Below are 10,752 nucleotides of genomic sequence, written 5' to 3' on the forward strand. Positions count from 1 at the left end.
CTATTAGTATGAGAACCACAATTTTAGAATGAATATTTTTTACACTTTCATGTCAAATAATTAAACTGAAGACAGAGCTCTAATAATATATAAATCTTTTTATAACTTTGACATTTTTAACTCAACCACAATTCAACATTATGGCAAAACTGCAGACATTAACAAAGTACATTTGTAGAATATTTTGCTAGTGGCATTTATTCACATGCCTATTTTTGTCACCCATCTGCGTAAAGGTCTGTCCACATTCGGAACAGGCGTACGGCCTCTCCCCCGTATGAGTTCTCATGTGCACTTTGAGCTTGTAATGTGTAATGAAACGTTTTGAACAACAGGTGCACTTGTGGGCCTTGTCCCCCGTGTGGTAGCGCTGGTGCATCTTCAACTCCACCATGCGACCGTAAGACCTCCCGCACTCAGAGCACGGGAACCGGGGCGGCGCTGCCAAGTGGCGTGCACTGTGGCTACGCAGTCCGCTCTGCGTCTTGAAACTCTTGCTGCACAGGGCACACTTGTGGGCCTTCTCGCTGCTGTGAACCGCCATGTGGCTCTTCAACAGCATCGCCCCCACGAAGCCGTGGCCGCAGATGGAGCAAAGGTGTCTTCGCTCCCCCGTGTGGATGCTGACGTGCCTCTCCAGCTTGGCCTTGTTCAGGTACAGCTTACCGCAGTGGGGGCAGTTCAAGGCCGGGTCCTCATTGTGCTGCTCCATGTGCACCTTCAGCTCACTCAGGGTGGCGAAGGCGTAGTCGCACCGGGTGCACGAGTACGGGTTGGCACCTTTGAATTTCTTGTGCTTCAAGCGGTGCTTCTCGAAGTCGGACTTGACGCTGAAGCACTCGACGCAACAGGGACACTGGTAGGGTCTTTCGTCCACGTGACTCCGGAGGTGGATTTTAAAAGACGCCAACCGTAGGAAGACGCCGTCGCAGTGTGGGCACTTGGTCTCCCGTTTGACATGGAACTTCATGTGTTTCTTGAAATGCGATGATTTCACAAAGTACTTGTTGCAGAGCGCGCAGTAACGACACTCGTCTCTGTGGACTTGTTCATGCTTCTTCAACGCATTTTCAAGTTTGAACTGCTTTCCACAGGTGGCACAGGGATACCTGGTATGGCTCTCCATGTGTGTCCTGAGGTCTTCCAGAGAACTAAACATCTCCTCACACCTAGGACAAGTTCCATTCATTTCCTTTTCATGCATGGTTAAATGTTTACGCTGAGTTTTCTGAAGGGCGAGAGCCTTGAGGCAATACGGACACTCATACATTTTCTTTTTCTTTTGCATGCCATGGATCTCAATGGACACGGCAAAGACTTGCCGCCATTTGGCGTAGTCCAGGTGGGCCTGTTGGTCATGTGAATGGGCCTCAGAGTGGCGTATAAGAGATTCTTTACTGTAGAACACTCTATCACAACGAGGGCACGGATATTCACTTGAGCTGTGGGCACTGCCATGCTTTTCGAGCTCTTCCACGCTACCAAACCATTTCCAGCATTTAGAGCAGATGAACTCGGCCACGCTATGCTGGATCTTCAGGTGTCTTCTCAGGTGGTAGTCCTGGCTGAATAACTTTCCACAGACTGGGCAGCAGAATGGCTTGTCCTTTGTGTGGCTCCTCATGTGTCGGGCCAGCTTTGAGGCCCCTCTGAAGCTCCGGTCGGGACAGATGGGACAGGAATGGAGCTTCGTCTTTGTCTCCGCTAGCTTTGCCTGCCCACCGTTACTTTCCATTAGCTCTTCAGACTTTTTAGGTCCATCCTCGTCCAAAGTTGCCTGCCCATCAGACCAAGAGCCAACCACCCAGCTATTCTCATCTCCAACCTTTTTCGAATTATGTTTGCCTTCGTTACAATTATCTTTTTTGTTCAGTTGGATTTGGTGAGACTGAATGTGACTCAGCAGCATATACTTAAAGGAGAACTTTGCATCACAATCAGGGCATGCAAATCTCAGTGCAGCATGGGCTTCTCTGTGTGTTTTCAGTGCCTTGCTACTCTCTACACTTTCTTTACATATACAGCAGACATATGCAGAGCGGCCGTGCTTAGCTCTCATGTGTCTATGCAGGTGGTAGTTCCGTCCAAATACCTTTGCACAGAGTTGACAGCAGAACAGTTTGTCCTTCCGGAAATCTCCCTTGGTCGAGGAACAGCTATAGGTAACCTCCCCGGCAATGTTGATATACCTAGATTCATGGCTGTCTACATCATCCGTGTCATTGCTATCAATTGTTAAGTCAGAATCAACATGATCAGAGTCAACTGTAGAGTCATCATCACCAGCAAAGTCGCCTTCACACTTATCTTCATCCTCCTCATCATAATACTTTCCATCACTGGAATAGTAATACATATTGTCAACAGCTCCGGACAAAAGTGATGGGGTTGGAATGGAGGGACGTTTTCTTTTTTTCAGTCTATCACTCCTTCTTTGTCCAGGCATCGTTTCAACCCTACGGCCTACGGCCTTCTCTTCCTCCAAAGACACATTCTGAACGCATAGAAGCAGTGAAGGAGCGGAACTAGGATTTATCTGCTTGCCCATCAACTCTGCGTTAGCCATGGTCAAAGTACCCTTTTCCAGTAATTTAATGTCTCTGTGTTGGCTGAAATAAGTAGTGAGAGCAGCTCTGGCAGATCTGTATGTGGTTTTATCTGGTAAAAGTTGAGCATACACAACTTTTCCTTCCTTTCCTAGACAGTGCTGCAAGAGTACACACTTAGCGGAATCCAATAAGATAGCTTTGCCAAGACTGTCGAGGTACAGTTCAAAAGACCTTAGCCATCTTTCCCACGATATAGCCGGCTTACCGGCCACGGGTAGAAAAGATGCAGGTGGAGCCGATAATATCACTTTCGGCTCTGGTGTCTCCGTGAATGGTGTATTTGTTTCATTCTCTTCATCCAATTCTATTGTAACTTCAGCCATGATGCTTTGCATGCCAATTGTTTGTAGAAGATGAATTAGAGTTGTGTAAAATCAGGAAGGGGTGATGTTGACCCTGGAGAACAGAAAAAAAAAAAAGCACAGGGCAGAAAAAGTTGTTACACATTTCTGTGCACATCAACCAACAAGGATAAACATGAAGCATGTGCTTTTATTTCTCAAACCAAACATTAAATTAAAAAATACAGAAGATTCAAGAGCTACTTTTTCAGTGGAATTTGTTAGAAATGACCTAGCCATCCAGCTATTTGTTAAATTTGCTTGCAGAATAACGTTATCGGTTTCGAGTTGCCTGCGCCTGCCTCAGTACTATGAGACAATATTGTCAATGTCCGGACTCACAGACTTTATTGCGCGTTCTCGCAAAATTATTACGGCTGTAGGGCTGTCCCAATGTCGAATTCGAATGGGCGTTAGTCTGCATTAGTGCAGACTTTACCTTAGGGAATTAACCACAGTTCAAAGCGTTGTGACGTTTACCGCGGAGACCATAGGGAAATCCGGAAATTAGGAAGGTAAACAACAAGACGACGCTATTGTCTGTGGCGAAGTCACGCCCTTTCCCGTAGAGCCCATGGGACCTATGAGATCGAAAAATATGAATGGGTTTCAATGGAGAGAAAGTAATTATTTTCTGGTCCCAGTCTTTATATGCCCCGGATTACACATGTTGTTTGTTGATTTAAATGATAATTTTTCATGCAAAGAAAACTAAACATTTTCGTGAAGAAGTTTGATAATGTTAGGTTTTTTCCAAGGGGAGGATAAAAGCATCAAAAGAGGTGAAAACCATATAAGTTGGGGCATGTGGAGAGTTTCAGTTATGCCGATGGGGAGATTGTCGGTCTTGTCCACGCCAGTCGCAGTGAGCGTGACGGCACATATGAGACATGTAGTCTTTCTCATTGTGTTTTCTCTAAAGCCTTTAACTGAACAATTGCACACTAAACGGTCAAACTCTTGACATGAAAAATTATCATTTAAATCCACAAACAACATATGTGTAATCCGGGACATATAAAGACTGGGACCAGAAGATAATTACTTTCTCTCCATTGAAACCCATACATATTTTTCGATCTCATAGGTCCCATGGGCTCTACCTGAAGGGGCGTGACTTCGCCACTCTGCACGACCAGATAAGAATTTCTGCCTTTTTTTAGTGTGGCGTATCATTTGGATCAGCTCACCAACAAGAGCCTGCCCATTCGGCTCCCAAACGGCTCTTCATATTACTTCTTATAATTCAGCCAAATGTAGTAGTGCACTACAATGCACTTAGCACCTGAGATCAATTAAGTCCGTGAGTCCTTAGTCCTCAGGGCTCACTTTGGGGGCACACTTTCCTGGGTCATTTCTGACCAATCAGGGCATCTCTTCCGTGACTGGTTAGCACAATACCACTAACCAGTCAGTCATAGAGCAGAGAAGGGTTGTTTTTTTGTTGTTACATTTCAAGATCTTGCGGTTTTTTGCTATCAAATTTTCTTACAGTACCATTAATAGTAAACTCTCCCTTATAGGTAACCTATTTTTTTCTTTACTGCGACTGTGTGTTGACAAAATTCTCCCCAATTCAGCTTCAAATACGGCCTGAATCGCTGGAATAATGTTAACGCTAGCTAGAGAACATTCGGTTATTACATTTTATCGCAGTAGGTTCAACTGCATCATTACTGTAAAGAATCTAAACAAATACCGTTTAATCGATCATGTGTTTCAGTTCTTACCTCGCTAAACGTTATGAAGAAAGAGGCTAAAGGGATTCATGGTCGGGATGCACAAACGAGTGCAATTCTTGAGGCAAACCATGTAGGAAAGTTGGTAAATTCCCTTTATCTTCCTTAGTATTAACCAGGTCAGACGATGCGAACATGTATGTATGTGTGCATGCAGGATGCATGCCATGCACTACAGTGCTTACTTCTTCCACTGAGGTATGGGACATTGGGTTCACACATATTATTCCAGTGACTATACTGCCCCTGCTGGCATGGAAGATCAACGCAGCGCCGAAAATTATAAACCTTTTCCTTAGTGGTATTAAGTCAATTAATCAAGACAATCTCAAACTGTTTTTTAAGAAATGAAGAAATACATAACAAAAAATTAAGATGTTTGCAGAATAAAACAGGGAGAGAGATTGAGAGAGCGAGCGAGACACACACACACACACACACACACACACACACACACACACACACAAACACACAGAGACAGAAAGAGAGGAACAGAGAAAAATGAAAAACTCAAATGCTTCTCCTGGACTGAGTTAGTTTGGAAGGATGAGTTGTCAGGTGCAGTGCAAGCCAAACACATGGATGCAGATCCTAACGCTATATTTTAGTTGCATACGTTGGCCTTCCCCTGAACTGTTATTATTGTGTTAATACAACACTGTTTCAGACTGAGGCAGTTAGTTTATGTCGTAAACGTTTACCCCTTTTATGGTTAGCATTCATATACCACTTATTTACCTGGTCATAAATGAATAGTATGTACCATAATACTTTTCCAGTATTACAGCCAAACTTGACATTTACTGAATATTTTTTTGGCACATCATAAAGATGTTTGTTAACACACAAAACAACATAGCCTATGTGACGTGCGTGTGTGTGTGTATTTGTGTGTATGTAGAGCAACACAGTGATGAAAATGCCGTTAAGATTTATATTACAGACAATAAAAAAAAACAAAGAAGAATTTATATTGTTTAATGACAAAAGGACTTTGCTCTTGAATACTTGACCTCAACAGTTTGGTTGGACAGAATACCCAAAACACTTCAACGACCATGGGCAAGTTCATATTGATACAGAACTTCACGGTATATCTGAGTTGCATAAGTGGCATATTACTGGTTAACATCTCTTTTAGGTATAGGATGGGTCCCTTTATAAACATCCTTAAAAACGTGGGATTTTCGTTTTGCCAAACATTTTGGACAACACAAGCTGTTTATACCTTGCTTTTGAAGATCATAATACACTCTGTTCCCTGAATAATCACCTTTTTTTTCGTTATTTTTTACAAGATAAACCTATTCTAGTATTGTTCTTACATCATCGACTCTTTCCCTTCAATTTACCCACCATCTATGAATATAAATAAGGTAGAATACAAAAAGTGTGTGCCTACTCAATATGTACACTCGTGGCAGGCTGTTAAAAACACTTAAAACACAGGGTCATGGGGTTTAACAAGGACCGTTTATTCACACACATTGTGGAACTGAAAACAGGGATGAGTGAGCAAGCGGGCGAGAGAGAGAGAGAGAAGGGAAGGGGGCGGGGGGGTCGTGGGCATGAGGAGATGAAGACCAAGTGGGCCGACCCCAGGGCCCCTACAATTGTACAGGTGCCCTTGGTGTCCATTTGCACTCAAGTACAAGTACACGCAAAGTACTCAGACGTATCGGTGCCCACCGTCAGTTATAGCACTGGTTCAGTTACAACTCTACTGCAACTGAAATGTATACACCTAACATGAGCATGTATCTAGATGTCCCTTGCCCTCTGCCCCTGTCCAGAGGATAAACACACACTTGCTCCAGTGCTGTGTCCACAATCAGACTCTGAACTACATCACCTACCCAGCCAGCCGGCCTGCATACAGCAGCACAAGTAAAAAGGGTTTCCTCTGTACAAAATCCATTCTAAAAAAATATGCGCATACACACACGGTGGCACACTCTAATCAGCGATGACCAACAAATATACACAGACGGATCAAAGGGGCTTATATAATAATTCATTCGCGCCCGCGTGTTTTTGTGTGTACGCATGCAGACACACACACACACGCGCACACACACTCAAACACAACACAATTGAAAAATACAAACATAACCAAGAGCAGTAAAATATCCAGTTGTAAATGTTTCAAATGCGTCTTGGCTCAGTGCTAGCTTGACTGTGAGTTGTGAAACGTCCGCGACGGACGGGAAACGGTAAAAAAAAATCAACATTTTTTGTGACACCTTTTTAACCTAAATTCAGCTATCGTTCACATCGGCGTAGAAGCACCCACTTGTTGCTTTTTCTCTCCCTCCTTTTGCATTGGGTGGTGTTGGCGGACAGCTCTGTGCATCTTGTGTTTACTTTACATGAACGAGTTTGTCAACAACAGCTGCCCCCCCCTCCACCCCCAAACACACCAGGGCAGACTCTCTTCCTTATTCATGATCCCCTCCCCTGCAAGTCCATCTCTCTGAGGGAGGGTCCGAAATTCACACAGAGATAGAGAGAGAGAGAGGTTTTTTTTTGTGTTTTTGTCGTTCGTGTTTTTGTGCACACATCGAGAAAAAGTACATATTTAGTATTGTGCAGAAATGCCACATCCCACTGTTTTGGCTTTCGTTGTGTCTTTCTGTTCCTCCGCTTTTGGATGTATCCCCTTACACACTCACACTCGTACACACACACACACACACAATCTCACCTAAAGACCATTCTACACATCGAGTGTTGCATCAACACGCACAAACAGAGCCTTCTCGGGGGGGGGGGGTCGGGTCCTGCGTGTGTGTGTGTGTGTGTTGGAGTGAGCACGCAGCCAGAGCACAGTGACGTAGAGGTGCGAAGGATAACAAGCTTTGGGGGAGGGGGGGCAGGGGCGTCATCAACACAGTGAGGATCTCTGTGCAAACACACACACACATACACGCGCACACATACACACCAACGCGCGGAGAAGAGTGCGCACCTTGATGTGCTCAGAGGCATGAAGTCCCTTTCGTCAACGCCCTCTCCCCCTCCCCATCGTCGTGTCCAAACCCAGGTGTCTGTGCCCTCCTTCATGGGTGAATATGCAGAACGCATTCATGTGTGTGTACCGGCGTGCGTGTCTCTCTCTCTCTCTCTCTCTCTCTCTCTCTCTCTGTGTGTCTCTCTCTCTCTCTCTCTCCGCGTGTCACACGAAGGAGGAGAAGCCAGTGAGGGGCGTGCGCGAGCCGGGGGGGTTGGTGTTGGGGTTGACGTGCGTGAGCGCCGGCTGGCCCGTGGGCGTGTAGGCGCCGCCCGCGCTGTGCTGCGTCACCACCGTCTGGTAGTACGGCTCGCCGTCGACCGCCCCGGCCGCCGCCGCCGCCGCCGCCGCCGCCGCCGCCGCCACGCAGTCCTCGTAGGCGAAGGGCCCCCCCGCGGGCCCCGGCGTGCCCTTCAGGCCCTTGGGTTGGCGCTTCCACGAGTTGTAGTAGGTGGGGTCGCTCATGTAGTGGTTGACGAAGGAGTGCTTGGGCTGCTCGTCCTCGTAGTCGCTGTCCGTCAGCTGGGAGCGAGCACGCACGTGCGCGCGTGCACGCACACACACACACACACACACACACACACAAAACCGCAGATGTTAGGAAGTGAATAGCAAAGGGTCATTTTATAGCAGAATACGAGTGAGAAAAGTGAGACAGTAAGAGAGCTTCTTCATCAGTTTTTTTGTTTTAGTAATTGCTTAGTACATTTTGATCTCCCTTGTCGAGAAGGATTTGTTGTATTTAATTGAGAGAGAGAGAACAATAGACAGAGAGAGAGAGAGAGAGAGAGAGAGCGAGAGAGAGAGAGAGAGGAGAGAGAGAGAGAGAGAGAGAGAGAGAGAGGGAGAGAGAGAGAGAGAGAGGGAGAGAGAGAGAGAGAGGGAGAGAGAGAGAGAGAGAGGGAGAGAGAGAGCACGAGTAACAGGAAGGGAGAGCGTAGTAGATGCAGAGTGGGAGCGAGTACCTCTGACTCTGACACCTCGTTGGGTTTCTCTGTGAGGGTGGTGCTCTCTGTGAGCACGGCTCCGTTGTAGTTGTTACAGATGTCTTCATCAGAGTAGTGGAGACCTCCCGGACTGGGTCTGGGAGGAGACCTGGAGACACACGTCGTCATCATCATTCACAGTCACACACACGCACGCACGCACGCACACACACGCACACACACACACACACACACAGACACACACACACACACACACACACACACACACACACACACACACACACACAACGAGAGGGAGTGTCACTATCAATCTGGAGAGGGTAAAAGTGTCTGTGTGTGTGTGTGTGTGTGTGTGTGTGTGTGTGTGTGTGTGTGTGTATTTCTGTGATGCCATGGGGCAATGCAGGACAACGGTGTAAAAGGGATCTAAGCCTTTGACCATCCAGTAATTTAGCTGACAATCGTATCCAAAGCGACTTGGCGTATTACTAATTAGGAGGTCGGGGGTTAGGGCATCTTGCTAACGGACGCCGACAGGCAGCCAACAGATATTGATGTTGGACCCAGGCGGCTTTGGCTGGGAGTCACACGCCGGAACGTAACCACATGGCTATTCCCAACCCCTTACCTATCTCTAAGCCCAAGAACGGGACAGCTCAAACCATATACCGTGTCTGTCTCTTAGCCGTCTAAGGGGCTTTTGATGTCTCTATCGCCTGTGTGTTTCCTCTGTGTGAGTCCTCTGTCTGAGTGTATGTGTGTGTGTGCGTGCGCGTACCTGGTCCCGTTCTTCTTGAGGAAGGAGTTTTTGCTGTTGAGGGTTCTGCTGTTGAGCTCCAGAGCGGTGAATCCTCCATTGTCAAGGGTTACCGACTCCTCCACCGTCGACAGGTGCTTGCCTGGAGGGCAGTCAACGTATAGTTTGAGATTTGCTGAATGGTTAGGACCAGTGAGCTAGTACGTGATCCGGAACAGAGTGACACAACAAGGAGGTAGTGATAGAGAGGCTACAGCAGATGTAAGCCAGTGTCGGGGGCGACAGCAGCCTACGGTTATGTACACAGGGAACTGCTGTCTTTTTGTCTGTCAAGAAGGACAGACAAAAAGACAGAAGGATCAGAGGGGGGTTGTCTGGATTGATGCTCCTCAGCGATGTGATGTGTTCAGGTGTTTCATGTCTACCGTGTTGAATTCAACAGAAGTTTTCTGTCAGCTGTCATCGCGTTTCTTTCATAACTTTGTGACTCATGTACTCTTCCCTCACTCTTTATTCCTCTCTCTCTCTGTCAATCTCTCTCTCTCTCTCTCTTTTTCTCTCCTCCAATGCTCTGCCTAATTGTCTTTTTTTCCCCAGGAGCTGGGTCAAGGTTTCCGTGGCAACTGAAATTAAAAACGCTGTCCAGGTGTGACCTGCACTGAACCTGCAGAATATGCCTTGTAAGACATTATCATGCACACACACACACACACACACACGCACACAAGCACACACACACACACGCACACACGCACACACAGATGCACACAGGCATTCACGCACCACACACGCACGCACGCACGCACACACACACACACACACACACACACACACACACACACACACGCACACACACAAACACACACACACACACACACACGCACGCACACACACTGACTTCAATCTTCTTCCATCCACACCTGGATAATGATAAGTGTATCAAGGTTATTAGGTAGCACAATAACTGATTGGATATATCTTAGGTTATATTATAGGCTATTAGATTGCTTATAGATTAGATTAGATAGACTGTGGAAAAGAGAAAAACTTTAGTAAGAAAGAAGATAATCCTCGATAATGTTCTTCTAAACTCAATAATATCAGGGTTATATTCAAAATTATACTTTATTCTATACCTCTATACTAATATTGTTTGTTGAAATAATCCTCCATCAAATAAGTGTTTGCATACGCTTGTGTCCACATCTTGCTCATCGCTGATTGTACTATGTGTGAAGCGCTATTCCTCCCATGGATGAGTTCTAATCAAACATTGACTCAATGGTTGTCAACAGTATCAGACCGAAACCACTTCTTCTTCCAAAATGTATTAAAGCACCCATTTTCCC

At 46.1% G+C, this 10,752-nt stretch overlaps 2 protein-coding genes across 2 annotated transcripts in view; both read right to left on the reverse strand.

The window, feature by feature from the left end:
- Positions 1-57: 57 nt before the first annotated feature.
- On the reverse strand, positions 58-4,848 carry LOC307092160 (uncharacterized protein). Its single transcript, XM_079759064.1, has 2 exons — positions 4,681-4,848; positions 58-3,005 (listed from the first exon to the last, which is right to left on the reverse strand). The coding sequence occupies exon 2, from the start codon at positions 2,942-2,944 to the stop codon at positions 188-190; it is 2,757 nt and encodes a 918-aa protein (XP_079615190.1). The 5' UTR covers positions 2,945-3,005; positions 4,681-4,848; the 3' UTR covers positions 58-187.
- A 3,016-nt stretch (positions 4,849-7,864) lies between these two features.
- The window catches only part of LOC307070353 (protein sidekick-1-like), a gene marked incomplete at both ends in the record, with an annotated part of 237,560 nt that continues 234,672 nt past the window's right edge, over positions 7,865-10,752 (reverse strand). The window contains 3 exons of the mRNA XM_079728783.1: positions 7,865-8,221; positions 8,665-8,794; positions 9,425-9,545. Coding sequence (XP_079584909.1) covers positions 7,865-8,221; positions 8,665-8,794; positions 9,425-9,545 — 608 coding nt within the window. The remainder of the gene's footprint in view (positions 8,222-8,664; positions 8,795-9,424; positions 9,546-10,752) is intronic.

The sequence above is a fragment of the Pollachius pollachius genome, assembly GCF_949987615.1.
Source record: "Pollachius pollachius genome assembly, chromosome: 2".
NCBI lineage: Eukaryota > Metazoa > Chordata > Actinopteri > Gadiformes > Gadidae > Pollachius > Pollachius pollachius.

Coding starts and splice junctions, on each gene's coding strand:
- LOC307092160 (XM_079759064.1), bottom strand. CDS start 2,944: ATGCAAAGCATCATGGCTGAAGTTACAATAGAATTGGATGAAGAGAAT.